Source organism: Triticum urartu, chromosome 6A (genome assembly GCF_056163025.1).
Source record: "Triticum urartu cultivar PI428250 chromosome 6A, HENAU_Tu73, whole genome shotgun sequence".
Classification (NCBI taxonomy): domain Eukaryota; kingdom Viridiplantae; phylum Streptophyta; class Magnoliopsida; order Poales; family Poaceae; genus Triticum; species Triticum urartu.
Window position 1 is genome coordinate 548,035,070 of NC_141878.1, and position 27,936 is coordinate 548,063,005.

General features: G+C 48.6%; 5 protein-coding genes and 1 non-coding gene across 6 annotated transcripts; all 6 read right to left on the reverse strand.

Annotated features, from left to right (window-relative positions):
• Nucleotides 1–972: 972 nt before the first annotated feature.
• Nucleotides 973–1,299, reverse strand: LOC147966208 (uncharacterized). Its single transcript, XM_087530755.1, has one exon. The coding sequence runs from the start codon at nt 1,297–1,299 to the stop codon at nt 973–975; it is 327 nt and encodes a 108-aa protein (XP_087386881.1).
• Nucleotides 1,300–6,094: 4,795 nt separating this feature from the next.
• Nucleotides 6,095–9,751, reverse strand: RPA1A (replication protein A 1A). The gene is made up of 2 exons (XM_048680255.2): nt 9,303–9,751; nt 6,095–8,082 (listed from the first exon to the last, which is right to left on the reverse strand). Exons 1-2 carry the CDS (start codon nt 9,581–9,583, stop codon nt 6,399–6,401), a joined length of 1,965 nt encoding a protein of 654 aa, XP_048536212.1. The 5' UTR covers nt 9,584–9,751; the 3' UTR covers nt 6,095–6,398.
• Nucleotides 9,752–11,664: 1,913 nt separating this feature from the next.
• LOC125514887 (uncharacterized) lies at nt 11,665–14,078 on the reverse strand. Its single transcript, XR_015608801.1, has 4 exons — nt 13,739–14,078; nt 13,336–13,555; nt 13,132–13,243; nt 11,665–12,616 (listed from the first exon to the last, which is right to left on the reverse strand). It is a non-coding gene; the product is annotated as an uncharacterized LOC125514887 (transcript).
• A 3,713-nt stretch (nt 14,079–17,791) lies between these two features.
• LOC147966209 (ubiquitin-like protein ATG12) lies at nt 17,792–20,065 on the reverse strand. Its single transcript, XM_048680256.2, has 5 exons — nt 19,926–20,065; nt 19,775–19,833; nt 19,036–19,104; nt 18,890–18,952; nt 17,792–18,182 (listed from the first exon to the last, which is right to left on the reverse strand). The coding sequence occupies exons 1-5, from the start codon at nt 19,951–19,953 to the stop codon at nt 18,123–18,125; spliced, it is 279 nt and encodes a 92-aa protein (XP_048536213.1). The 5' UTR covers nt 19,954–20,065; the 3' UTR covers nt 17,792–18,122.
• On the reverse strand, nt 17,792–22,112 carry LOC147966210 (ubiquitin-like protein ATG12). The gene is made up of 8 exons (XM_087528733.1): nt 21,661–22,112; nt 21,515–21,573; nt 20,820–20,888; nt 19,926–20,736; nt 19,775–19,833; nt 19,036–19,097; nt 18,890–18,952; nt 17,792–18,182 (listed from the first exon to the last, which is right to left on the reverse strand). The coding sequence occupies exons 1-4, from the start codon at nt 21,686–21,688 to the stop codon at nt 20,587–20,589; spliced, it is 306 nt and encodes a 101-aa protein (XP_087384859.1). The 5' UTR covers nt 21,689–22,112; the 3' UTR covers nt 17,792–18,182; nt 18,890–18,952; nt 19,036–19,097; nt 19,775–19,833; nt 19,926–20,586.
• A 2,798-nt stretch (nt 22,113–24,910) lies between these two features.
• LOC125512664 (growth-regulating factor 1) lies at nt 24,911–26,870 on the reverse strand. Its single transcript, XM_048677760.2, has 3 exons — nt 26,466–26,870; nt 25,366–26,355; nt 24,911–25,280 (listed from the first exon to the last, which is right to left on the reverse strand). Exons 1-3 carry the CDS (start codon nt 26,695–26,697, stop codon nt 25,273–25,275), a joined length of 1,230 nt encoding a protein of 409 aa, XP_048533717.1. The 5' UTR covers nt 26,698–26,870; the 3' UTR covers nt 24,911–25,272.
• Between the last annotated feature and the right edge of the window lie 1,066 nt (nt 26,871–27,936).

Genomic DNA, 27,936 nt, shown 5'->3' on the forward strand with positions numbered 1-27,936 from the left:
GGTCGCTACAGCTTGAGGTCCCGGAAGGCTTCGTCCGCCTGGTCGTTCCATTCAAACGGTGTCGTCTTCTTCATCAGCTGATACAGTGGCAAGGCCCTCTCGCCCAGCCGACTAAGAAAACGGCTGACCGAGGCCAAGCAGCCGGTAAACTTATGGACATCGCGCAGCCGAGCTGGCTTGCGCATGCGCTCGATGGCCTTGATTTTCTCCGAGTTTGCCTCAATGTCGCGCTCCGAGATGAGGAAACCGAGTAGCTTTCCGGCCGGCATGCCGAAAACGCATTTCTCCGGGTTGAGCTTCACTCGGTACTCACGCAGGTTGGCGAAGGTTTCCTTCAGGTTGTCAAGGAGCGTGAGGTGTTGCTTGGTCTTCACCACGATGTCGTCCACGTAGACGTGGATGTTGAGGCCGAGTTGCGGCAGCAGGCATTTCTGCATGCAGCGCTAGAATGTGCACCGGCGTTCTTCAGGCCGAATGACATGGTGACGTAGCAATACGCCCCAAAGGGCGTGATGAAGGACGTCTTTAGGGCGTCGGCCAGGTCCAGCTTTATCTGATGATAGCCGGAGTAAGCATCCAGGAAGGACAGGAGCTCACAGCCGGCGGTGGAGTCGATGACTTGGTCGATCCGCGGGAGGGCGAACGGATCCTTGGGGCAGGCCTTGTTCAGGCCGGTGTAGTCGATACACATACGCCAGGTCTTGTTCTTCTTCAGGACGAGGACTGGGTTGGCCAGCCACTCGGGATGGAACACTTCCATGATGAAGCCGGCCGCCAAAAGCTTGGTGACTTCTTCACCGATGGTTCTTCTCTTCTCCTTGGAGAAACGACGTAGGGGTTGGCGGACAGGCTTGGCGTCCTTGCGGACATGGAGTTTGTGCTCGACGTACTTCCTCGGGATACCCGGCATGTCCTTTGGGATCCATGCGAAGATATCCCGATTCTCAGGAGGAAGTCGACGAGCTCCCCTTCCTATTTGCTGTCGAGGCGGGTGCCCACAACAACGTACTTGCTGCAACTGGGGTCTTCCGGGTTCAACTTGACTTTCTTGGTCTCCTTGGAGGGCTTGAACGAGGCCTCATCGGCCGGCTCCTCGGCCAGAACCGGCACGGCCGGCATCTCGCTGGCCAAGGCGATGATCCGGTCGAGCTGGCGATGCTCCTCGGCTACCAGCGACTCGGCCAGTTTGGCGCCGTCTCGGCCACACTCCAGGGACTTGCGGTAATCGCCGGTGATGGTGATGAGGCCTTTCGGACCCAGTAGCTTCATCTTTAGATAAGCGTAGTGGGGAACCGCCATGAACTTGGCGAGCGCGGGTCAGCCCATTCGTGCATGGTAAGCGTTGGATAGGTCCACCACTTCGAACCAGAGCAGCTCGCGTCGGAAGTGGTTGTTGTCGCCGAACAGAACGTCGAACTGGATCCGGCCGATCGGGGAGCAGGAGAGGCCGGGGACGATGTCGTGGAAGATCGTCTGGGTCGGCTCTAGGTCCTTGGCCTCAAGGCCGAGCTTGGTCATGGTGTCATGGTAGAGGATGTTGATGCTGCTGCCGTTGATGAGGAGTCGGGAGAACTTGCACGTGCGTTGAGGCGCGACAATGGTGGGGTTGAGGACGAGGGCGTAGCCACCCGGGTCCGGCATGATGGTCGGGTGCTCTTCCCGTGTCCAGGTGACCGGGCGATCCGACCAATGCAAGTACTCCGGCTTGGCCGGGACGACAGTGTTCACCTCCTGCGGGAGCAGGCGTTCGCTGCGCTTATCGTCGCCGAGGCTGGTGAAGATGGCATAGGACGCATTCTGGTCGGCGTAGACGTCACCGTGCATCGCGTCGCTAGCTGGGGGTGGGGGGAGGCGGAGGCAGCTGCCCTGCTCCCGGAGCCGGGGCCGGAGGAGGCGGGATGTCGCCCCGCATGATGCGCTTGGTGATGGCGCACTGCCGAAGCGTGTGCGTGGACGGCCTCGCGCCGCTGTGGTGCTTGCAGGGAGCGTCGAGCATCTCCTCGAAACTCATGGCGGGTTGCCACGCCGTCTTGCCAGTTTGCCGGCGTTTGGCGGCCGGCTCGGCTCCGGGCGCCTGTTCAGCGGCCGTGACGAGCCGGTTGCCATAGCGCTGAGCCGGCTGGTCGGCCTTGCGCTTGTTGTTCTGCTGGTTGTGCTGCTACCAGCTGCTTTCGCCGGCCGGCTTGGGAGGGGAACCGGCTTTGCCTTGCCGGCTTCGTCCAGCGCCACCTGGATCTTCATGGCGGAGTCGGCATTGGCGTATTTGTCCGCCGTCACCATGAGCACGGTGCCATCCCAGCACCCATTGACAAAGTATTGGATGGGATGGACTTCGTGGACGCCCTCGCAGCTGTTCCGAAGCTCGGTCCAGCGTGCGAGGTACTCGCGGACGGTCTCTGTCGGTCCCTGCACGCACATGGCGAGCTGGCTGGGGCAGCCGGGTCGCTTGTAGGTCCCAGTGAAGTTGCGCACAAAGGCATGCTTGAAGTCGACCCACACGTTGATGCTGCCCGCCGGCAGGCTGTTCAACGACGTGCGGGCCGAACCCTGGAGCATGAGAGGTGCGTAGCGCACGGCGAGACGGCGGTTGCCGCCCGCGATGCCGATGACGGTGGTGTAGTCGATGAGCCGGTCCTCCGGCTTGACGATGTCGTTGTACTTGGGGGTGTCACGGGGGAGCGTGAACCCTTTGTGGAAGGGCTCATCCTGGATGCGCGGACCGAAGCACGCCGGTCCGACGGCGTTGTTCTCTTCCAGCTCCAAGGAGAGGGCGAGTTGGTCGAGGCGGTGGCGAGCGTCAGCGTCGTCGATGGAGCGCGAGCCCAGCCGGCTGGCGACTGCGCCACGGAGGGTCGGGTCGGCCAAAGCCAGACACTGGACGGGTTGTGGGGGAGGATCACGCCGGCGCCGGTCTTCCGGGGCCGGCTCGTCGGTCAAGCCGCCGGTAGTCGTCGGGGCGGGGTTACGCCGGGTCCGGGTGCGGCCGGAGTGCGCTTCGCCAGGTGGCAAAGACGCCGTGTTCTACTGGTCCTTGGGATCGTTGGTGTGGATCGAGCCGGACCCCGCCGGCTCGGTGAGTTGGTTGAGGCGGTCCTGCTGCGCGTTGGTCGTGTCGAGGAGGTCGTTTACCCGCTTTAGGCGGTCCTTCAGCTCCTCGCTGGCAAGCTAATCCAGGCCAACCGCGGCCGCCTGGGCGCGCATATTCTTCACGGGAGTCTTGTAGACGGGAGGGATTGCGCCACCCCGGGCCCGCACGTCATCAACCCGGCTTGGCTCCACCACGGCAGGCATGAAGTCATAGGCGGCGTTGCGCTCCAGCGGAGCGGAGTCCATGTGGCGCTGCATGGCAGCAAGTGTCTCGGATAGGTCCATCAAGCACTGGCGGTCCTCCTCGAGTCGAGCTCGGGCCTCGGCAACGTTGGAGGCGTAGACAGCGGTGGCCATGGGGACGTGAAGGCTTTGCATCGTGGCGTGCAACGGGTTGGGCGAGCCAGCCCGATCCGCTGCGGCCCTGGCTTCGGCGGCCTTCCTCGTCGCGTTGGACGAGGAAGAAGCGCTAGTGTTGGTGACGAAGACCTCCATGCAGAGGTCCATTGACCCGGCAGGGGCGCCGCTACCGAGGGAAATGGGGGAGTTAGAGATGTCAAGTATCTCGCTGGGGTACTCATCGGCCGCGAGCGCATCGGAGATGCATAACACAGCGAAGGAGGCAGCGAGCGCGTCGATGACATCGTCCGCCAGCATGACGGGCTCGTCAGAGTTGGAGAAGGGCCCCGTCTGGAACATGGCTCCGGCCGGAACCTCGAGTTGCCCCACGGTGGGTGCCAACTGTCGTGGTGGGCACACGGGAGATGCCAAGGGATGATGGCTAAAGAGAGGAGGAGGCTCAAGGGCATGGGTGGGCTCCAGAGGCGAGTTCAGCATGAGCGAGCACGGGACGCAAGACATACCCAGATTCGGGGCTCTCCGGAGAGATAACACCCCTAGTCCTGCCGAGTGTGGTTTATATGTAACAGTACAGAGTTGCTCTTAGAGATGTATGGAGGAAGAAGGGAGGCAGGCCAAGGCTTAGGTTGCTCCCTCTCCTTTGGTGTGTGTGTGTGTGTGTGTGTGCGTGTGTTATTGATCGCGTCGTCCCCGTATGCATGAGGGCTCCTGGGGGGTTTTATAGGTCAACCCCCCAGGGGTATAATGGTAATGTTACAAGGCCATGGAGTCGGGTTGTCATTGTCCGGGAAGCCGGCGCTGGGACCCGCCGGGTGTCAGGGCTCACCGGGTTCTTCGGGCGCGGGCCCCGTGTGCCAGGGGGCACTGTTTGCCGTCTTGTCGATCGTCACGGAGTGGCCGAGTCGACTTCGCTACAGTGGCGCACCGTCAGGTCGCTGGTTGCTGGCATCAGCAGTGCAGATGGGTGCACTGTAGCCATGTTGGCCTTGGTCAGCAGGGTAGGTTGGGCACTGTTGCCACGCCCCGGCTGACCAGCGGAGTTGGTGGGACACTGTTGCCCCGCTCATCCCTGAGTGGAGACTAGTCCCATCGTATGACCGGGATGGGACGGGAGCTGACCCATGGCCGGGTCGAGGAACACGCCAAGGGATGGCTTGGCTTGTTGGAGAAGTCTTGGTCGTGTCGGGTTCGACCGTCTTTGTGTCGGTCGTTGGGGCCGCGTTGAGGAGTTTGGCTGGGTTGAGCAACCCAGCCAAGCGCGAGCCGGATTGAGGGACGTTGTTGGCCCCGGTGTTTTTGAAAAGGATCCGGGTTCCGTTGCCTATCTGGAGTTCATCCCCCGACAACTCATATGAGAAAACCTTTGTGAAAGAAGAAAAGTCATAGGTGAATTTGGGAACAATAAATATGCTTTGTATATTTTCCTTTAGAAAACCCAGTGGGGAAAATAGAAAGTATTGCATATGTCGTATCGTTAAAACCTTTTATAAGAGGGAAAGCTTATAAGGGAAAAGAGTGTGATCTGATATGTCATTGAAAACTCCTTCAAAATCCAGTGGAAAAAATATAAGAAGAAAGATATATGACATATCATGATAATTGTCTCTTTAACTCAATACGGGAAAATCCATAGAGTTTGGAGGACAATAAATATGTCATGTATACTTTCCTAAAACACCCGATGGGGGAAAACAGAAAGTACGACATATGATCTCATGTTGATATTACCTCATTAAAAACCTTGATGAGAACTTGTAAAAATGAACTTATAAAGAGAAAAGGAGTATAATATGATGCTTTGAACATGAGTAATTCAGGAAGATCTCCCCCTGATACTTGCATATCTTAAAGCCGTCGAATACCAATTCCATAAACATGTTCATAGAATGTTGAAGTTGATAGAGACTTCATGGTTGTCACATGATTTGACTTTCAAGATGAACAATATAAAGATATTGCTTATAGAGTAAAACGAGATTGAAAATGAATGGACCATCAGTCCTGATTTCTATTGATTCTCAAGTATATATACATTTAGAAAAGGTGAGAAGAAAAGGTGCATGTTTGGAGGCATCCCTCCTGAACAGGTGCCTGTTGACAATAGAGAGAGAAGAGACATGACTATTCAGGGTTGAACACACCCCTTTGCTAATGACGAGTCATTAATTAGCATGTGCTAATTAATCTACTATTTAATTCCTAACATTTCTCACATGTGTACTATGAAAATGGACCTAAAACAAATAATCAAGATTACAATCCAGTCCTTTTGGACACGCCTTGAATGTGACTACTCGTCACCATCCTCGGCTGCCATCGTGGCCGAACACTGTGCCCCCAACTAGACGTCTTAGCGCCGGGAAGTGCACTGTGTCATGCCGGGATTCGAACTGCAACGGGAACATACAGCTCGCTACAAACCAAGCCGTTGTGTGCCGTCGTCACTCAGAGGCTGTTTGATTTATGACTAACTTTGCCAAAGGTTGTCATATTTTAGGCAAGTTTGACTAACTTAGATGAGTGTTTGGTTCAAGTTACATCTCAGGCAAGCCACACTTAAGTCCTGCATGGCATACACATAAAAAGTATGGCAAGTTTAGGCAAGGTTGGCAAAAATGTGTGACAAAGTGTGGCAATGCTAGGCCTAGAACCAAACAGCCCCTCAGTGTGCCCACCAACTGCATTGGTAAGTTTAAAAAGCAGGGATGCCTTAACACAGACATCAATATGATTCAGTAGCTACATCTGAATTGATCCGTTAAAATTAAACAAGGACAGAAAGTCTACATAGGCCGAGACATTGGCATGCTTACTGTTACTATCACATCAAAAACATCGGTATGAACTGAATAAATCCTGAATCTCTAATATGGTAAGTAAACCTTGGGCCTTCCGAGTAAAAGAGAACATGTTATGGACACCGCCACACCTCTTCGGGCGAAACTCGCTGCTCAATATGATGCCACCAACCTTGAAAGTAAATCGAGCAGATATCTACTTTCGGCAGCAGGATCAAACCTCTCCACTTTGACCAATGTGTTCTTCACTCTCCTCTCGTCGCTGTACGTTTCTTCTTTGACTTTCAGCCTGAGCAGATAATCCTTGAACAAACAGCTGAGCATGGTCTCTGCAAAACGAGGGTCTCCGTTCTCTTTGTATGTAACGAGTTCTAGCGCCGAGCAGCCTAGTAACTCTTGCGCGGTCTCCTGAAACGCTGTCACCCAAGTTGTTCCCGAGTGATCTTGAATCTGAAGCTGCAGAAGATACCTGTAGTCGCACTCTGGAAACTCCTTGTCGCATTTGTCACACACCCACAAGCCAGAGGTCCCCTTTGTCACTTTCTTATTGCACTGCCGGTCACCTTCCTTAGTAGGGCAAGCTGTGTAGCAGAAGTTGTCGCTCTTGAAGAATATAATGGAGGCTTTCACAGTAACCCAATCAGGTTTGTCTCCCATTCCAAGACCATCATCCTTGATTTTAGCAACTGTCATTCGGACCTCGTTCCTTGATGCTGAAGGAGTGTGATCCCTAGATATGGACTGAGTAGAAGCATCCCTTCCTCCACCGTCGAACCATTGCCTCAGAGTATGAGCTTCAGAGAGATCAGGGTCTATGAGGAGTTGAGAGGAAGAAATTGTGCCGACACACTTGCCATTGAAATCATTCACTCTTCCTGTTTTGACACCCAGCACGGGGAAGACCCCACGTTCAACCATTTCTTGCAGCTGTGAGCCTTCTCTGTTGCAAAAGTCACCCCACATGGTTAGATCAACACTTCGACCAGACATATCCTTCAGGCCAATCATTCTTTTCAGAGTTTCCGTGCCGTTTTTCTTCTGTACTGTGGTGGAAGGGCTGACAGAGATAGCAACACCTATGATATCAAGTATAGTACCGGTCGGAGTATCCTCAATTTCACTGATCGGTCTGAAGTTAAACTGCTGAGAGGGAATTGAGCTGTTCTCATCAGGACAAAGATCCACTGATGAATCTCTCTCCAACGTAATCTCCCACTCACTGTTCAGATGGTTATAGTTCCTCTGTACAGGTTTCAAGTTTCCTCTTGATACCACATAGACCTTACCAACTTCCACAACTTCATAGAAGCGATCAAGTTGAGTGTTGAAACATGCCACCCGTATCTCACCCCCATCAGAATCAAGCAAGTCAAAGTTGAACACTTTGCCTTCACCTTTTGCATTGTGGTACCGGCGGATGTCTCCCTTTGCAGTAACTCTACCCTTGATAGCCCAGCGGCCCTGATAAGGATTTAAAGAAGATATGGGGATTATTCTAGCAGGGGCTTCATTTTTCGCAATTGCTCCTTGATTTTTGTAACTGGGTGCAGGACGATAAGATGGCTGTGCTGTTGGCTGGAAGACTGGAGATTTGTCACTGAGCCTGGTGGGTGTGTTCAAGGAGCTCCCTGACACCGAAGGTTGGAAGACTGGAACATTGCCATTGGGCCTTGTGGGACTTGGGTTTCCTGCCGCCAAACCATATTGACGTGTTCCGTTAAATTGCTCCACTCTTGGGTTGTTTTGATTAGAAGATTCACTTTCTGGAGTAATCACTGGATTGCCAATGATGTCACACTCCGCGAGAAGAACTGTCAAATTCAGAACGACGATAACCCTACAGATATTCAACCAATCAGCTCAGCAACAACAAATAATTTCACATACCCACAAGACAAAAGGACAAATTTGCATTTGCACTAGTTACTTAAGACATATGACAGAGAAACTTGAATCATGGCACATTTCAGTTCACAAACTATGTTCCAGCAGCATTTACTGACGAGCAGATCAGAAAAGACACAATGAAACAAAGTCAATTGGCAGCTAAAATAGGTAAATAACAACTTGTATCATCAAGTATACTGCTGAACCAAGTGGGTAGAGCTGAAAGACACAAACCACTAAATGAATCAACCAGATAAAGATGTCCACATCTGTGAGCATGACGTAAACTACAGTGATCAAATCAAACTTCCATGCACCAAATGACCCAATCAGTAAACAAGGAACCTAGCTGATGCACAGCACCATGACCAGTCGACTAGAGTATATAGCAACAACTTACTGCATAACTAACTAAATGAACCACAGCACACAATTAACTTCTTCTAATCATCAAAACGACCATAATGTCAGTTCTCTTTGCAGGTTTATTCCCAGTCTATTTGACTCTTATCTCTTATATTGACTGTTTTATGAAATTCAAGGTAGAGGACCTCCTCTCCCGATCATTCAGAAAATAACATCATTTAACAAGCCAGAAACGCACAGCGCCATAGCCAGATCTACGATTTTACGACCATTATGAGTAGCAGAAATATAATCCAATGAACTAACTTTTACACAAACACCAAACTGTATCATACCTCACAACACAACTTAATTACACATTCCAGTTGGTATACAGATATCTTCTAGTCCTAAAAAGGAATTACAGAATCCAATTCAATCAGCAGCAGATCAGTGGAACAAAATTTCGGCGCCACTCTGGTTGAGTACTGTTATCCTAGAGGGAAAAGACCTAGTTCACTTCTACGGAGTAGTACCTAAGGAAGCATAACATGAGTATCAGGATCAGCGTACACCGAATTTTCCAAGTAGTTAGAAAAGTATCAATCTAAAGCGAGACCCCCAATCAATTTGAGGGACAGCAACTCGCAGGGACCAATTAGACTACACTTACAGGCACAGAAATCGCAGCGAATCACAGACCGCGACCATAAATGGCCAGCCAGAACCCGCGCGCGGGCACGAACCCTAGCCGAAACCGCCCCGGTCGCAAGCGCAAACAATCGAGCATCGATCTACGGTACGCTGAGGGATGCTGAGGCGAACCTTCTGCCGCCGACCATGTTGATGACGTACTCGTCGAGCTGCACGACGGAGCCGCGGCGGATGAGCCCGGAGCGCGCGAGGTCGCTGAGCTGGCCGGCGAACATCGCGGGGCAGGTCTCGGCGCCGTCGGAGACGAGGCCGCGCCACCTGTCGCTCCGGGGCGTGCCCTTGCCGTCGACGTTGACGCAGCGCAGGTTGACGACCTGCACGATGGGCCTGAGGTTCGTGTCCCCCGCCAGCGCCGCCCCCACGCCGTTCGGGGTCAGCCTCGCCGACGCCATCGCCTCGCGGTGGACCGGATTCGCGGGGGCTTCGCGCTCTGCGGCGGGATGGGGCAGAGGAGGGGGGTTGGGGGAGGCGAATGGTGGTGCGGATTTGAAAATCTAGGAGGTTTGGGGGGGCGTCGGAAATGGCGACGGGAGTCGAAGGGGGGAAGAGGCGGTTGCTCGGTGGCGTCGCGGGCTCCTTCCCGGGTAAGACTGAGCTTCGATGAATCTGACCGTCGGGTCGGGTCCGGGTGAGATGATCGGACGGCGGTGGCCGACCCACGTAACGAGAGCGCGCGCGGCATAAACTTGGGCCTGGGCTGGCTACTGGTGGAGCCCTGTGACTGTGAGAACAAATCACTGGCCTGAACGAGGGTTTCTCCATTCTACAGGTATTGCGAATGGGTCGGCCCATTTTCTTCTTTTCTTTCTGCTATTTTTTCATTTTCTGTTTCTTATCTACTAGTTTTCTCATCCAGTTCTCCAGCTTTTTGATCCGTTCTCTATTTTCGTTTTTGCTTATTATTTACTTTTCATTTCCTGGTTAAATTTTTTGTTTCTTTTTCTTGTGCGTGAACATAAATTTAGTCGTGCATGATCATTTTGTCAAAATCGAAAACTTAACTACCCATTTGACACTTAACTCCTATGAAGGGTGTGCCCCCGCAGGCCAGAGCCCATACGTCCGAACAATGTCCGCGGGTGTTTGCTCCAAACCCCAAGCTAGCAGTTTCTTCTTTTTCGGTTTTTAATCTTCATTTCAGTTTTCTTCTATTTTCAAATTTATTTCCCTTTTTCATCAAGTTTACTATCAAACTATATCTCACGTGTATGCTACCTGTTGAACTAGTTCATAGCGGCACACGTCAAAAATTCATAAAATACTTGAAATGGGACATAGGTCGAAGCACATTCATCGTGGAAAGTGCTGCCAGTCACGGCTTGCAATTTGTTCATGTACAGAAGTACACATCAGTGTATATGAGCAATACACAACCAACAATGGGTCATTGCGGTGTCATGAGATGTTTGGTGCGGATACGCATCGGTGCACTTGAATCGATTTGTCAGGGTGAAAACCTAGATTCTAGCCATTATGGTTGGATCCGGTGACGGCGGCTCATGAGCGTCGCTCCCTTTCTGAAGGCGTTGCTGTTGAAGAACGTTGTCGTCCATGCGGTGTCATGAAATGTTTGGTGCGGATATAGTCATTGCTATAGTTTGTCGATCGAACCTGAATGCTTTGGGTTTTTTTCCTCGCCCACAGATAGCTTTGGTCTTGTATGACTTCGCTACTTGTCGACGTGTTTTTGTGTGTGTCGGTATTGGCTGTATGCATCCTAACTATGCAGAGGCCGAGTGTGTGCTCATAGTGTTTATATCCTCTTGATGCTCTATTTCGAGCTAATAAAATCCATTCTTTATCCAAAAAAACAACGGGTCATTGGCCCCAAGAGTCCAATCCCAATGAAGTAACAACATAATGGCGTTGTCGTAGTCCGATCCAAGGCTGGATCCGAGACTTTCACTTAGAGCACACATAAGGTGGACATGATGTGGAAGCTTAAGACAAAGCCTCTGTTATCGACGCACGCATTGCATAATCGCATCTGGAAGTCTTCCACTCGTCGGAATGGGCCAGATCGGGTGTGAGAAGAAGAAGGGGAAGGAGGAACTGAGATGAACCGAAGGTAAAGTACATTTAAAACATTGGTCGCTTATAATTGCAAAACATAACAATTCGGATGGTGTTTTGTTAGGTTAAAGAAGAACCCAGTCCTATTTTAATGACTGGTCGATTAATGGATGTATGTTTCTCCTTTCTAATGGGATTTTCTAGCATGTTTTTTTTCTGGGTCCATCACATACTTGTTATATATATACTACTTTCTTCGTCTCAAAATAAATGTCTCAACTTTAGTACAACTTTATACTAAAATTAGTACAAAATTAAGACACTTATTTTGGAACGGGGTAGTATTAGATTATATTAGATAGATCGCTGGTATATATACAATATCATTTTTATAAATTTTAACAGTCCAAAGAGAGCCTGAACAGTGCAATGAAACATGAGAGCAAGCACAAAGGCTGAATTTCAACACATTATTAGAATAAATAAATAATGGTAGGAAATACTACAACACACTGGGAGCTACTCTGTTCTGTCCCTGCTTCCGGTATGTGCTTGAACCCTGTGACGGGTTTTGCAGAGACGAAAATGGAGAAGAAATAAAACAAACGAAGAGGTTGTTCTCTAAAATAGTGACACTCTGTTCCCACAGTTGCTGTTCACCGTAGTAGCAGTTTCCGTGTTCTTTGCTCGTCGCTTCTCAATCGTGTCCCGTGAAGTCCACAAGATTGTTGTTGTACTTGGGTTCTTTTTTTCCTTCTTTTCTCTTGCAGGAAGTACTATCCTTTATTTATTTATTTTGAGGTAATGGGCAGCTGCACCCTCTTATTCATTCATAACTGATTCATTACAGATAATGGTCCTGATTACATCAGGGAAACCATTAAGCCAACAGGACGAAACATCATGCTCTGCCGATTTAGCCAGAACATGTGCTGCCTCACTACAAGAACGATTGACATGGATAAAAGTACAAGATACAAACTTTGTGGCACATTTTTTCATATCATGGACTATGGCTCCAGTAGGGGACCTATCAAAACCTAAACTCTTGATCTTGTTAACCTACCATGATCTTCCTAATACCAGTGTTACTGGCAAGGATTAAGACTTGACGAAGTGCCATGGCTTCTGCTCCTTCAGGAATTTGAACTCATTCAAAGTAGCCTCTGTTCACCGCCTGTGCACCCTTCCCCGGTGATTATGTATCACCGGACCAAAGCCCGCTCTTGCAGATTGGGAGAAGATTGCTGCATCCACGTTGACGAGCATCGACCCCTCCGGCGGCTGAGGTGCTTGCTCATATGCTAAGGACTTGGTTTCCTCGCTAGCTCGGTGTCAATGCACTCCATCACTCGTTCCAGTTGTCTTCCTCCCAGTGATCTGTCCAATCAATTCCTCCAAATTTTGAGTACCTGCTCAATTGCAACAGTGAGATGTGGGTTAATGAAAAGGATCAACCTCTATGTAATCAGCAATTAAGTGTGTAATATTTTGCATATGAACCCTATAAATATGATGTTAATGTGCAAACCACATAAATTACTAAATTACAATATCAGACTAACAATAATTTATAACAAAAATGTAAAAACTGCACCATGTAATCTGTGTTCTACTGTTTGGTAAAACTAAAAAGAAACAGAGATAAAGTAGTGTCAAATTGTATTAAAGAATGTGTTCGTTTTACCCCTTTGCATAACTATAGGTTTACATTACAATAAGTCTGTTGTGTCTTTTGCAGAATGTGTTCCCCTTTGCATAACTATAGGTTTACATAACAATAAGTCTGTTGTGTCTTTTGCAGCTAATTTGTGCCCTGCTGGATGTGCTTCCAACAGTATGCATAAGTAAAAGGCATGGCATCAGTATTTGAACATTTTATTATTGAAGGGTGATATAAATTCATACATAATCAACTTCAAAATACCTCTTCATCATAATCAATATCTCCATAACTATTGATATATAGACTAAGATTGTATATGTCTGGTTTGAACGTGATTATTCCACTGAAAAGAACTTCTAGAAAAAAATATTCCCTGCATGAAATGAGAAGATAATGAATACATAATTTAAAAGTGAACCCTGAAAAAAAGAGCTTGAGAGCTTTCAAGAGGCTTAGCCGGCTTACACTAATCCCATCACTTTTGAAGTAATAACAAGTCCTTGTTTCATCAAAACATCTTGAGATACCAAAGTCAGTTATTTTAGGAACCATAGTATATTCCATAAAGTATATTTGTCGGTTTTAAGTTGAAGTGAACAATATGGTTCTTGTGGAGATAACTTAAACCCTCACAAATTCCTTCGATTATGTCATAGCACTCTCTCCATTCATATCCATAAGCATTCTACACAGGGAAGAGAAGATATTAAAACAGGTTATTGTGTGAGATACTTAAAGTTCGTAATCTTTAAAATCTAGCTAGATGTAGACGAGAGCATATACTTATATACTAGTACTACTCCGATTGTGGATGATCAAAAGAAAGAAAATGAACATGGAAAACATGTTATGTGTTGTGTGATCCTACCGGTCATATAGTCACAAAGACTTCCTTTCGGTAGATACTCAAAGCAGAGCAACCTCTGTTGTACACCTGCCATGGAAATTTTTCCCTCGTAGGAAGCCATTTCCCCATGTGCATAGCCAAATAACTCATAAACCGTACTTTTTGTGCTTGGCCTTCATCAAACATTCAACCTCTCACTAGAATTCGCTATCATGAATATAAGACGTGTTGGAAAGCTTCTTCACAGCGATTGCCCCATTTTAAAGAATTCCCTGCAGCTAACATGCCTTGCTAGAATAAACTCAACTTTTCTACTAATAAAGCATAAACTCAGCTATAGACCAAGAGTAGTTGAGAGTTAGCATACCTTATAAACCACTGCAAAGCCACCATTAATGAGCTTTGAGACACTTAATCGGCTTACATTGATCCAATTTTGATTTTCATCATAACATCTTACATCTTGGGAGACCAAAGTCGGTAATTTTGGGCAACATATTGTTGTCCATCGATATATTGGCTGGTTTCAGATCTAAGTGAATAATACTTTCTTCTTCAAGGTAATATAAGCCCTCACAAATTCCTTTAACAATTAGATACCTCTTGCCCCATTCAAGTCCACGAGATGCATCTATAATAGGGGGAGATGAAAGTATGTTTAGTATTTGAGATACTTGAAGTCCTTATAATAGTAGAGAGATACAACACAACAAGTAACTTCCATTATACGTAAATTCTATTATATGCTTCTGATGCTTGAACCAAATCTTCTATTATGATGGTAAAAACAGAGATAGCAAGAAAATGAAAGGAGAAGACAAAACATTCGACCATGGTGGACCATCTCATAATGAATGAATTATTGACCACATGTTGATAGATTTTCCCAACATTGCATGTATGTATAGATCACCGTGACTGTATATGAACATGTCGCAAATGATAATAGTTGAACCTATGTCATGTACATTTGTGGGCTCTCTACAAATGGATGATTGTTCAACTCATGACCTAAACTTAAATTACGCATATCAATCCAAGATCTCGTAGAAACAACACATCTGCCTGATAGCCTAGTTTTTTCTGCGGGTAGCCTGATAGTCTAGTTAATGTTCTTACAAAATGTTGTTACACCACAGTGTCTCAAAAAGATTGAAAATGATTAAAGATATTTCCCACACGGTTACATGAGATAATGTGCTAGTTTTATTGATAAAAAAGAGAGATGATATGGTGATCGTACCGGTGATATAATCATGAAGACTCCCTTTAGGTACATACTCAAAGCAGAGCAATCTTTGGTATATCCCATATGTCATGTTAGTATCTCTATGATTATAACACCCAAACTGTATATGTCTGACTTGAATGTGACCGGTGATATAATCATAAAGATACCCTTTAGGTATATACTCAAAGCAGAGCAGTCTTTGGTATATTTCATATGACATATTAATATCTCTATGATTATAACACCCAAACTGTATATGTCTGACTTGAATGTGAGTTTTCCACCGTAGAATTCTGGTGCCAAATAACCCCTGCAAGAAAATTGATGGATGAATACTAAAATATGCAATATGATTCATATATGGCTAACGGAAAGATCAAGATTTCAAGAGATTAGCCAACTTACGATGTTCATCCAAATTTTGAAATGATAATCCGGCACGAAAGTACTTTGAGAGACCAAAGTCAGCTATTTTCGGTACCATATTATCATCCAACAATATATTATCAGGTTTTAGGTCCAAATGAACAATATGATTACGGTGAAGGTACCATAAACCCTTGCAATTTCCTTTGATTATTTGATAGTGCTCTCTCCATTCAACTCCACTGTACGTATCTATACACAAAGAGAAGATAGAGGAGTTAGTATTCGAAACAGTTGAAGTACTTTAGTTTCATATGCTAGAGTATATGGCACCACAGTAATTGTTGTTATCAGATGGGAACCAATAATTATGACCCAAGAAAAGATGTCATCACATGTTCCTACCTTTGTGTCGATACTTAAAACAGAGGAACTGTCGTCGTACATCTGCCATTACAAAGCTTCCCTCAAAGTCTACCACTCTCCCTTGTGTGTCGGCACAATATCCTAGAAACCGTGTGATGTTTTTGCGCTTCACCTCAATGAGGCATTTGATCTCTTCCTGGAACTTATCCCCTTCCATGTGTTCTAGGTCACTTCATGTAGTACCCTGCAACCAAAGGTAGAGCAAACATACACGGTTTATAAGGCTACTAAACCCAACTCCTGAATCACTCAAGTATTATATATGCAATAATCACTCCTCTGATCTGCACATAGGTTCCATAACAGAACTCTTGCTTCCATGGGGCTGGCCTGGATTTACTCAAATACGCCCTGATGTCAACCGACAGAGTCTAACTAGGGTGCATGTATACCACGTGACAGGCTCTTCCTCTGTTAATCAGAGGCCCAGCTCACCACCCCACGAGGCACAGCCACCGGAGAAAACAGAAAAGAAACTCCCAGCCCGATGGCAGCACAGTCAGCGTACCAGACTAACAACATGAGGTGTTGACCATCTCTGAAAGAATGATCCCCAAACAAAGCCTCAGATCCTCACAACGCTAGACACCTTACAATAATAATGATAAAACATGGACATCATTACTGTGAAATACGTAGATCGAGCAAGCATATCTCGTTCCTAGACCAAGCAACAATTTTTCTTTCGTTTGCTATCGTTCCCCACCGCAACTAGATTTGTCGACGCCCTTCAGGCGTTTGACTTCAAGCTGGAAGCAAAGCAAAGCAACTGGTGGTAACCAGTTCACAGAGGGCTAGGGCAACGACACAGGCAAGCAGATTCTACCAAAACATCCTAACCACGATAATAAGGTCCTCAGAGCTAAAGCTCGCGAGCACGAGAGAACAGCAGTCTGCAGCAACACCCCAACTTGATTTTCTGATAAGATCTTAAGCAAGGAAAATATCGCAGTTACCTGCAGAAGCGCAGATGCGTGGCGAAGGCGAGCTTCAGGTGCTGCAGGAGTCCGGGGCAGGAGAAGGGATGTGGTTGCTGGAGTGAGTTCACCAACAGGGTGATGGGGGTGTGATATAGGGACGGGCACCTCCACGGAGCTGATAGTAGATATTTTCTTTGAACTCAGCTGGTTAGATCCAGATCGGGCATCGATAGTAGCAGTAGTGTAATTTGTTTAAACGCTTCACGAGAAAGTTAATTATGCGGGAATCCTGCTGACGCAACATTTCAATAATAATAAGCAGAGACGTGTGAATGTGTGCCACCCAACATTTTTTACAGAGAGGGAGAGAGTGACACACACACCCTATTGGCGTCCGCATCCGGTCAAATTTGTCCGGCCGCGACCCAAGATCTGCGACATGGATGCTAGTACATGGTTTTTCTCCTGTCTACTGGTAATATGGACTTGTTAATATAACTGTTTGAATTTGTGCAAAGATTCATGTAGATTTTTCCTTTTGAGTTCTTGTGTTATCTATTCTTTTTTGCACGGGGCTGCATACATCGTTGGGCTTGCCCCTTTTCCTCATGAATTTGTTATTTTCTTGATGTTTTAAAGTTTATTTCCTTTTTGCACAGTTGTCAAGTTCATCCTTGCATATGTAACACGCAACCACGGAGGTGAATAGAAAGTTAAACGTTTCACGAGAAATTAATTATGCGGAAATCAAGCTGTCGAAACATTTGAATAAGTAGAGAGGCATGTGAGTGTGTGACATCTGCCTTTACCCCAAGATCTACAAGATGCATATCTATCTTTTGTCAAGTGTATACCTATTTCTCCTTTTGTTTCAAATTAATTGAAGTTTTGCAGGTGCTCTAAATCAATCTTTTTAAAGTTTGACCAAGTCTTAAAAAAATGAACTAAGATCTACAACATCAATTATATATGAAATGGAAATATATTTTTAAAAACACCAAATGCAAGTAATTTGGTGTTGTAGATGTTAATGTACTTTGTAAATTAGCACAAACCTAGAACTTTAATTAATTTGGAGCAGAGAAAGTACATATTAAAAACCCAATACCACAAAAAGAATGAGATACACTATAAAAAGATCAAAACGGTATACTTGATAGACCTTCTTTTGGTTAGTACACCACAACCGTCAGATTTTTCCTAAACATTTTTTCAGAACTAACCTACTCCTTAGTAAACAAATTATAAACATTTGACGATTCTTTCGTACGAGCACTTGGAGAGTTCAATGCCAGAAAAGGCAGTCTCGCAAGAACCTTTACTTTCATCATCAACATATGTGAGAGCTAGTGCCTCTTTGACTGACCAACTACAACTCCAGCTATACACAGTAAAACGGTCAAATTTCAAACGACCTTTTCAATCCATTCGATTCTTCGGTTCTTCCTGCTAATCCAAACTTTTAACCCCACGCTGCCGATAAAGCATAGTTTACCACAAGCTTCCCGTCTATTGCAAAATTCTGCAGAGTTATAACATAAGAACATGATCAGCGTTCTTCTTCATTAATACGCCTTCTGAAATAACAGAAAGTCAATGGCAAACAAATGATGCTTGGTAACTAAGGAATCCATTAAAAATAGTATATGCATACGAACCATAAAGATCCAAGACTTTGTATTATGTAAGTTTGCCAACTAGAGATTTAAGAAAGAATACAACTAGTCGCCAATTAACCAATCCACTGATAGGAGTTATTACCCTGTGTCTCAGTGGAATGTCGCTCATTAAGACAAAGGGTGACAATCACATAAAAAGGTCATTATTACCCTGTGTCTCGGTGGAATGTGGCTCATTAAGACAAAGGATGACAATCACATAAAAAGATTGACAAATCCTAGAGCGTCAATCTTCGGGGTGATAATAAATAAATGATTTCCGAAGAAAGGAATTACTCCCTCCGTTTCTAAATATAAGCTCTTTTAGAGATTTCAATATAGACTACACATGGGTGTATATGGACGTATTTTATAGAGAGTAGATTCACTCATTTTGCTCCATATGTAGTCCATGTTGGTATCTCTAAAAGGTCTTATATTTAGGAATGGAGGGGGTATTCAGGTGCTAATTGATGACATAAACACACATCATACATGAGTGTACACATTAATCATTAAAGGATGGGGATTGTGATAAAATATGTTAATAAGATAGCATCCAGAATCTTACATTATACAAGTCAATTATCAGCTCATCTGGGCTTGGAGAAAACGAACTGTTGACATAGACAAACTGTGGGCAACATAGAAAACTGTCAATGAAAACCTAGGGTGTCATGGATTAAATTTGCATCAAACTCACGACTATATTCCTACCAGTGTATCCTGATGAAGTTGTCGACGAAGAAATTCAATAACCCTCAAGAATTTATCTCGTCCTGAAATCTAGCAGGAGAAACAGATACACAAGCAACAGATTAATGAAGTTCATGGCGTGCAACACAAGGTAAGCAGTTCATAATCAAATTTCAAGGACAAACACAAATGATATCAGGATTTCAGTAGTCAACAATTTGAAGTAGTGGTATATCAATAAAGCCAACCAATTGTCTATAAGCCTACTAAATGCATCCCCGGCACTGGTAGTGTAACTCAGGCTAGGTTAACATTAGATCCTCTGCAATGTTCATATGTATAGTATCTATGAGCCACGGGAATAGGCAAAGTACTCAATTTTTTGCTAAAGTTGCTCTTCTAGTTGGCTACAACCAAGAGCAGGTCCTAGCAAGGTTTCCAGCTTGCGACATTCAGTTCACTAAATACATTATCTACCACAACCAGCAAGCAGACCAAACTGCTGCAAGGGACCATCAATCAAGGGATGGAAAATATGCTAGGTTTCACTGTCCCCATCTAGGCAGAGATAGTACCTAAACATCCGGCGGCTACTAGTCTACTGCCAGAAAAGTTTATCGGTTTATCTGAATTCGCTGACAAAATTCACCGGAGAAAACCCCGAGATCCGAGTAGAACCGAAACCTCGGTTCCACTAAGCAGCGGCGGTTTGCAGGCAGGAACAAGATCGAAAAGAAGGGGTGCGAAACGAGAACCGCACCTTGAACTTGTCTTGCTTCAGTATCGGCGCGTTGCCGGCCGAGCGGACGTGCACCACGACTGCAAGATTCCACGCGAACAAAGAGAAATTAAACCCGTGGGAAAAAGAGCGGCGCAGGAGACGATGGAACCCGTGGGCGGGGGTCGCAAACCTTTCTGCTCAGCCTCGGAGCCCGCCATCGGAGCAGCTGGGAAGGCCGAGGAGGACGAGGAGGGGGATTCAGGAGGTCCTGCTCGGCGACGCGATGAACTGATGAACAACCCCTACCTTCTCCGTTGGGGATTATTAGCAGCAGACCGGTCCGTAAGCAAACCCAGTGCCAGGAGAAGGTATCAAATCAGTACTCTGGGCCGAAGGGCCGACGGGCGCGTCTAGGTCTCGCCTCAAGACCTCGACTGGGCCAGCCCATTAAGATGTTATTTTCGTTCGTTTCTTTCTCTTTTGTTTTCGATTGATCATTTTTTCTTTGTATATATTTCGAAATTTCTAAATATTTTTTATATAAATAATTTAAAAAATTATAAAAAAGTTTATCATGCATTAATAAAATGTTCATGTATTTTGTAAACAATCTTCATGTAATCAAAAAGTTGTCCACACATTTCAAGAATATGTTTGGTCTTGCCAACTAGAGATTTAAGCAAGAATCCACTATCTGCCAATTTAACAGCCCATTGAATCTGTGTCTCACTGAAATGTGGCTCATTAACATAAATGGTGACAAATCCTAGAGTGTCAATCGGGGTGATAAATAAATGATTACCCAAGCAAGAGAATCATTATAAGGTGCTAATTGATAATGTAAACACACATCATATGCAAGTGTTTGCTAAGGATGAAGATGCAAGAACGTATTTATAAGTAGAAAGAATGCAGAATCTTACATTATATAAGTCGATTAGCAGCTCGTCTGGTTTTGGTGAAAATGGGTTTGTTGAAAATGCACTGTGGACATAGACAAACTGTGGGCAACATACAAAACTGTCAGTGAAAATTTAGAGTGTCATGGATTAAATTTCCATCAAACTCGCAACTATGTTCGTACCAGTGTATCCTTATGGAGTTGTCCGCAAAGAAATTCGATAATCTTCGAGAATTTCTCTCGTCCTGAAATCTAGCAGCAGATACAGATACAAAAGCAACAAATTAATGAAAGTTCATTGCGTACAACACAAGGTAAACAGTTCAGAATCCAATTTCAAAGATAGCAGAATTTCAGTAAAGCCAACCAATTGAAGCAGCAACTATAAGGCTACTAATGTATCGCCGGGATTACTGTAACTCAGGCTAGGTTAAACACTAGATCCTCTGTGAAGTTCATATATATACGAGTCAATTTCATGCTAGAGTCGCCCTTCTAGTTGGCTACAACCAAGTGCAGGTCCTAGCAAGGTTTCCAACCTGCGACATTCAGTTCATCAAATAGACTACCTTCCACAACCAGCAAGCAGACGGGAACAATCAAGGTGAGAAAAAATGCCTGGCTTATTTGCCTCCCCCGCAAACCTCCCCTGGTTTCTTAGCAAGGATGCATCTGGCTATACTACTTACTGGTAAAGTTCTTCAGTTTATCTGAACTCGATGAATAAATTCAGCAGGGAAAACCGAGTAAAACCGAAACCTCGATTCCACTAAGCAGCAGGTAACTAGCGGGGGCGAGGCCCCTGTAGGCGGTTTGCAGGCAGGAACAAGAATTAGAAGGGCAAAAAAAGAGGAACGTCAACGAGACGGGAGCCGCACCTTGAACTTGTTTCGCCTCAGCATCGGCGCGCTGCCGAGCGAGCGTAAGCACACCACAACTGCAAAATTCCACAGCAACAAGAGAACTTGTTAAGCCCGCAAGGCAGAGCAGAGCGGCGGAGGACACGGGCGCGAGAGTCGCGAACCTTTCTGGTCATCGTCAGAGCCGGCCATCCGAGCCGAGGTGGGGGATTCCGGAGGTCCTGTTCGGCGACGCGATCCCGTAATAATAATCACAAGAAACCGAGCGACCGGGGATACATATATACGTAGGCCTGCGATGAACTGACGAACAATCAGTTCTTCTCCGTTGCGGATTCGCAGACCGGGTCCGTAAGCAAACCCAGTTCCCGGGAGAGGGTTTTTCAATCAGTACGCTGGGCCGAAGAAAGCTCAACGGGTACGTCTAAAGGGGCCTCACAGGCCCATTAAGGCCTGGAAGCCATCACAAACGGGCTGTCATACGCAACTTTCATCTGATCTTTTTCTGAAGCAAGAGCAACACATTGTCGCTGTGGAGCTGCAATGCTGCCTGCACAAGACATGCTTGAAGGAGCAGCGAAAACAGGCCAGAGATTGAGGCAAACCAACTAAGCAGGCCACGCCCTAATCCTCGTTCTGTCAGAGGCTTCCAGTCTGTAACGGCGGTACAGTAATAGGAGTAGCACCGATGCCAGAGGCAAGCCATTGGAGGAGCCACCTGCAGCATCTCGTCAAGTTGGAGTGCACCACTGACTTAGCTGACAATGTGCAGGCGCGTACGTGTCTGAACATCGATTGATACTCCTGCACCTGCACCCAGAGCCCCATGCCCGAACGACGTCTAGTTTAAGCGCCCTGACGAGCCGCGACACCGGCGATGGAGCACGGGAAACCGAGATAAATACATCCTCTGCCCGCATCGGATCCCCCTGAACTGACAAAATAACCCAAGAAAACTGACGCAGAGGGTTCAAAATTTAAACTACTGATGTACAGTAGCACAGTGTACTGAACTAGAGTACAGAACTAGCACTAACTAACGCGTGCGGTGACGACGCGGCGAGGCAGAGGCGGGCATCTCCGCGCCACACCGACCTCCCGATCCGAGTATTCAAAGGAGGAATGGAGCTGTGGCCGCGAGCTACCGCTACCGGCTTCCCTGCGTCTGCGGTGAGCACGTTGCAGGGCTCGCTATCCCGAGGTGTCAGACTGCGCAGCCGGGTTAGTTAAATCGGCATGTCTAGCCTAGCGTAGCTAGCTAAGCACCGCGCATGACGGTTGTTTAGCCGGTTTGCCCCTGACAGGATCCCAGAGCTCTAGGTTGCCCATCAACATGACACTCGCTTTTCCAGCCAATTTCCATATCTTTTTTACTTAACTCTGATCAGCTCAGCAGGCCCTTGATCTGCCTGTCGCCCTTTGACTTGAATCATCTACACTTACCACCTTGTTAGTCAGTGCACGTAGCTTGACACGTGTTTCGCCATGATTTCTACACAAACCGGAAGAACATACTGATGGTGGTGCTACACCAAGCACCGTAGAAACCGTAACAGCTTTCTGATTATAATCATCAAAGGAGCCAGACATGCTCTCCGTGGATCGATCTCCTGGGTTTCTCGCGACCGTGTCGCGGGGGGCCGGTGCAGGTGCCTGCCCATACCATGATGCAGACATGCAGCGCCATTGAACCTCCCGCTCCAAACAGGAAAGCAAAAACAAATCAGTGGTCACCGCGCCAATATACTACGCGCCACACCAGGCATGGATCAGAGACCAGACCAGCACATGCGAAGCTTACACGGAAATGGCAGCCAGGACCATGGCGCCACAGCTGGGGAGAGGGAGGGAGGGAGGAGACAGTGTCAGCAGCGGCACAATAATGCGGTGCCACCATTGCTAACCAACTCCAAAGCGGCGGAGGCCGATTTCTCTATCCCGGTTCAGTTGACACGGCGACATACATACATGATGCATGCACGGGCACGGCGGAGACACGGCGCCGTACGCCCACCGCCACCGTCGAGCTCCTCGTGCATCCTCTCACGTGAGCCCTGCCGGCAGGCTGCAGATTCGTCGCTGCGCAGCAGGTGGCCGCGCACGGGCCGGTCTCGGCTCCGTGTTGAACGGGCCGGGCGTGCGTGCGTGCGGCCGTGGCAGCGCTGGCCGCGCGGCTTTGTTTAATCGGCGCCGCTGGCGCAGAGATGCTACCGTCGGGGTATCGGGCTAATGTTTAGTGGCCGCGTACGTACGGCCGACTGACGTTCACTGACCGGTTTCTTGGCCGTTCTCGGCTAACAAACTCGTGGTTACGCACTGAAATCAATCTAACCTCTAGCTCGAGTCGTACGAACTGCCTGCCGGAAGAGAACGGATCGATCCATTAACCCTAGAGTGGTACTACTACTACTAGCAAGTTTCTCCAAGTTGATATGCATTTGAAAGGGCTCGAGCTGCGGCCACAGTGTAGTATTGCCGTACGCATCGGCTGGCCCACGGGGCAGGGGCGCATACGGCACAACCGGTACATGCGCCCATGACTCGCGACACTGTCACGGCGCACCGCTGGGGGTCAGGGGACGTGCTACGGCGTCCTGCTACGGCAGACAGCGACCTACCCAAACCCACTGTGGAGCGCATGCATGCATGCATGCAGGGGCCACGCAGCGCTGGCATGCAGATGCAGGACGCCGGTCAGCACTCAGCAAATCTGAGCCTAGATCGGTCAATCCGTCGCATGGGCGCAACGCCTGACACACGCCCTGACATCGTCTCAGGGGCTGGGCTGGCTGGCCGGCCGGCAGCAATTGCACTGCGGCTGCCATTGCCAGCCATTCAATTCGCCCAGCCCAGCCCAGGAGTCGTTGTCAGTCTCCTCCTCCCCCTGCAGCTCGGCCAGTGACACTGCACCCAGCCAGCTTCTCGCAGCGACTGAATAGAGCTTGGACTTGCCATGCAGCGTGTGGAGCACTGAAACCTAGCTCTAGCTCTAGCCAGTGACGTGACATCACGAAAGAAACGGTAGACTAGAGAGCGTAGGAGGCCTGCGCTTGACAGGAGCAAAGCAAAGCAAAGCAAAGACCATGCCAAAAGGTCAGTCGTGGAGGAAAAAGTAACAGTATGTTTAGCGCTTATCAGAGGCATGGTGTGACCAAGTTGGCGTACTGTGTTGTCCTAAATAAGTACTGTACGAGCGTCTCAGGCAGCATAAAGTAAAGCTGCTGATGCCGAGCATCGTGTGTGTGGTGTGGGCGGGCTTCTGAGCTTTGGGCAGAATCAGCAGATGTGACAAACCATCTCAGACAGACTCACAGAGGAATCAGAAAGAGAAAAGAAAAAGGACATTAACTAAAGCCAACACGCTCGGCTGAGCTAGCAAGCTAGCATCTCATCTCATGATATCACAGGTGGTAGTGCAAGGGAAAAGGTTCCCTAATGAAAAAGATTCAGATTGCCTCAACCTCAACTGATTAACATAGTAGCCTCGCCACCCCATGGATGTCGTGGAAATGTTACACTCTGACCAAACCAAAGATTACAAATGAAGGAGAAGGAAGAAGAAATGAAAATGATGGTCGTAGTAGGTTCCGGCCTCTCAAGATCTTCAGCGCTCGAACTGTGCATGCATGCCTCGAGGTAGCTGGTCCAGGTCTCGGCGGCATGCATCTGGAGTAGCACGCCGGGAAAGGACCAATGGATTCGCTCCGTACGTGCGTGTTCGTGGAGATGGTCTCTCGTTGCAGCTTCGTTCTTGGTCTTCTCGTTGGGACTTGGGATCATTCACCTGCAGATCGTGAAAGCGAACTAATGAGCCGAGGAAACTAATGGCTGGTTTCATCAAAGTGTAAGAGAAGAAGAGCTGAACGTACCATGGTGGTAGCGGGAGGTGGTGGTGATGGGGAGTTCATTGGCGATGGAGATGGAGAGCTGCGTCTCCCCCTCGAGCCCCATCCACGACCCCTTGCTGCCAGTCTTCTCGTGCGGCCACTCGTCGAAGAACGGCCGGAGAGGCTTCTGGTCGGCGGAGTCGCCGTGCCCCGACGACGGCTTGTCGAGCCTCAGGTCGGCGCCCAGCAGGAAGCAGTGCTGCTGCTGCTGCCGCCTCTCCTTCTCCTCGTCCTCTTCTTTGCTGGACAGGTCGATGGCGTACGCCGCGTTGTTGCCGTAGCCGGGGAAGAGCGACGTGGGGTTGTGCTGCTTGGGCTCCATGCCGCCGAGCTGCTTGAACTGCCACTGGCCGTTGCCGCCGGCGCTAGCGTGGTGTTGGTGCTGATGGTGGTGGTGGTCCCTGTCGGTGCTGACGTCGGAGGAGAAGAAGGCGTGCTCGCCGCCGCCGTGCACCTCCTTGACGCTGTGCCCGTAGGCGTAGCTGTCCTTGCTGTGGTCCATGGTGGAGTAGTAGGACGGCGGCGGGTGCGGGTGGGTGGTGTCGAGGTGCAGGTGGAACGGGCTGACCTGCGCCGCGTGGTGGTAGGCGCTGGCGTGCTGCTGGCGGCCGGCGGAGGAGTAGGGGCCGCCGTAGAGGGCGTGGTAGGGCGTCGTGTCGTGAGTGGCAGCGGCGTGGCGGTGGTAGGACGGCGCTGGGGAGGTGGTGGTGGTGGCGACGTTGACGGCGGAGTGGACGTTGGAGGAGGAAGAGGAGGCCGAGGAGGAAGGCGGCGGCGGGGGCGTGGCCAAGGACATTTCCACAGGCTTTCTTGAACGGTTCTTGCCCCGGTGCATGTGCTTCTCGCAGTACTTGGAGTCCGGGTACGCCTCCTTGGAGCAGCGCCACTTCTTGCCGTCCGTCCGCCGGCACCGCCCCGGCTCCGGGTCCTCCGCCTTCCGGCCGAACCCCATGCCAAAGCAACCCCACCCAACTGCAACACCGTCCATCACGAGTCAGTATCAACATGTACATGCATGCAAGCAAGGTCGACATGGAAGCAAATCAAAGCAAACAGGTTGGTGAAGAAGACACGGTACGTACGTGCGGCCTGGGGAGGGAAGGCGAGGGAGGGGGAGGTGGCGAGGGCGGAGTCGAGGAGGAAGCTGCGGCGGAGCGGGAGGAGGAGGTCGGAGGGGATGGGCACGCCGGAGGCCATGTACTTGTAGATGAGCGCCTGGTGCTCCAGCTCCTGCCACTGCGTCGCCGTGAACGGGCACCGGCCGCCGCCTGCCCCGACGCCGCCGGCCCCCGCGCGACCGCCCATCATCATCATCGTCTCCGGCTCGTACCCCGCTCGGCTTCCCGAACACAGCAACCTAGCTGGCTACTAGCTACGCTGTGGTTGTGCGGCACGGACCTTGGCGATCGACGTGGTGCGGTTGTTGAGAATGGCGATGCTCTTGTGAGGAGGGAGAGGTGGTGAGTGGAGGGGAGCACTCTCTGAGGATGGGAGGCTGGGGGGTTTTGTAGTGGGAGTAGGACGGAGGAAGCAGGAGGGCTGACGCGCGCAGTCACGGAGACCGTTCCCGTCCCGTGGCGCGGCGAACCAAAATGGAGGGTCCGCTAATGCCAACTCCATCGCGCGATTCCAAACGAACTTTCATTTTGTTCGGATTCTGTTCGTTTGGGTAAGGATTTGAGGTTGTGTTCGGGCGTGTCCTGGAATGCGGTGGCCATGCGTCCAGCGCGTGGATGCATCCCGGCCGTATCCTGTTCGCGTATTTTTCTTTGCAAGTCCTTAATTTTTTTTTATCATTTATTTTTGATACATGTCAATATATCATCACATTTTGACTAGTAAAGTAAGGCCAAAGAAAATAAGAACAATAAGAATACATTTTAGAAGATAGACAACTTCCATAACTGCCCCCTCGAGTTGGGTTAGGGCCTTTCGATGCACTCATTGTTGATCTGTGGAGGAGGCTCGATCTGGCATCCTCCTTTCTTCTTCAAACCAGATGTAGATGTTCCTTCCTCTCACCTAGTCTCATGTCTAGCCTCTAATTTAGCAACAAGTGCACTTGTCTCATTTACAGCCTCTAAACTAGTTAAAAGTGCACGAACATGTACTAAATTTCGCTCTATCAATATATTGATGTACTCTTCTTCCCAATACCAAAACTTGCATCCATTCTACACAACAAAATTTGAAGTTAGCACAACTAGTCAAATCTAGAGCACAAACCGAAGCTAAAAAAGCGCATACCCCCTCGTTTAAGCACTTGATGAACACCCATCCGGGATGTTCCGGTGTTGTAGACACGCGGCGCACGACCATCCTTGGGCAGTGGTCGCACTTAATGAGTGGCAACGGTGCGCCGGCGAGCTTTTGGGCAAGCACCGAGCCCGGACGACCGCCATTCGTGTATCTGCCGGCGGGCCACCGACGATGCAGATCCGAGCGGCTAGAGGAGGAGCCATTGCCTGCATGTGGCCTTGCGGCCCTGCCAGGGCCTTCCGGCGAGGTGCCCGGCCAGTCCATGGCGTGGCCCGGCCTCCCACAGCCGGCCGA

What these genes read in the sequence shown, in the direction of transcription:
- LOC147966208 (XM_087530755.1), bottom strand. Translation starts at nt 1,299, where the DNA reads ATGGCGGTTCCCCACTACGCTTATCTAAAGATGAAGCTACTGGGTCCG.
- RPA1A (XM_048680255.2), bottom strand. Translation starts at nt 9,583, where the DNA reads ATGGCGTCGGCGAGGCTGACCCCGAACGGCGTGGGGGCGGCGCTGGCG. An exon ending in AACATGGTCGGCGGCAGAAG is followed by an intron (nt 8,083 to 9,302) that starts GTTCGCCTCAGC and finishes GAATATCTGTAG; the next exon opens with GGTTATCGTCGTTCTGAATT.
- LOC147966209 (XM_048680256.2), bottom strand. Translation starts at nt 19,953, where the DNA reads ATGGCGGGCTCCGAGGCTGAGCAGAAAG. An exon ending in TGAAGCAAGACAAGTTCAAG is followed by an intron (nt 19,105 to 19,774) that starts GTGCGGTTCTCG and finishes TTCTCCTGCTAG; the next exon opens with ATTTCAGGACGAGATAAATT. An exon ending in AACTTCATCAGGATACACTG is followed by an intron (nt 18,953 to 19,035) that starts GTAGGAATATAG and finishes TGTTGCCCACAG; the next exon opens with TTTGTCTATGTCAACAGTTC.
- LOC147966210 (XM_087528733.1), bottom strand. Translation starts at nt 21,688, where the DNA reads ATGGCCGGCTCTGACGATGACCAGAAAG. An exon ending in CTCTGACGATGACCAGAAAG is followed by an intron (nt 21,574 to 21,660) that starts GTTCGCGACTCT and finishes GGAATTTTGCAG; the next exon opens with TTGTGGTGTGCTTACGCTCG. An exon ending in AACTCCATAAGGATACACTG is followed by an intron (nt 20,737 to 20,819) that starts GTACGAACATAG and finishes TGTTGCCCACAG; the next exon opens with TTTGTCTATGTCCACAGTGC.
- LOC125512664 (XM_048677760.2), bottom strand. Translation starts at nt 26,697, where the DNA reads ATGATGATGATGGGCGGTCGCGCGGGGGCCGGCGGCGTCGGGGCAGGC. An exon ending in CTTCCCTCCCCAGGCCGCAC is followed by an intron (nt 26,356 to 26,465) that starts GTACGTACCGTG and finishes ACGGTGTTGCAG; the next exon opens with TTGGGTGGGGTTGCTTTGGC.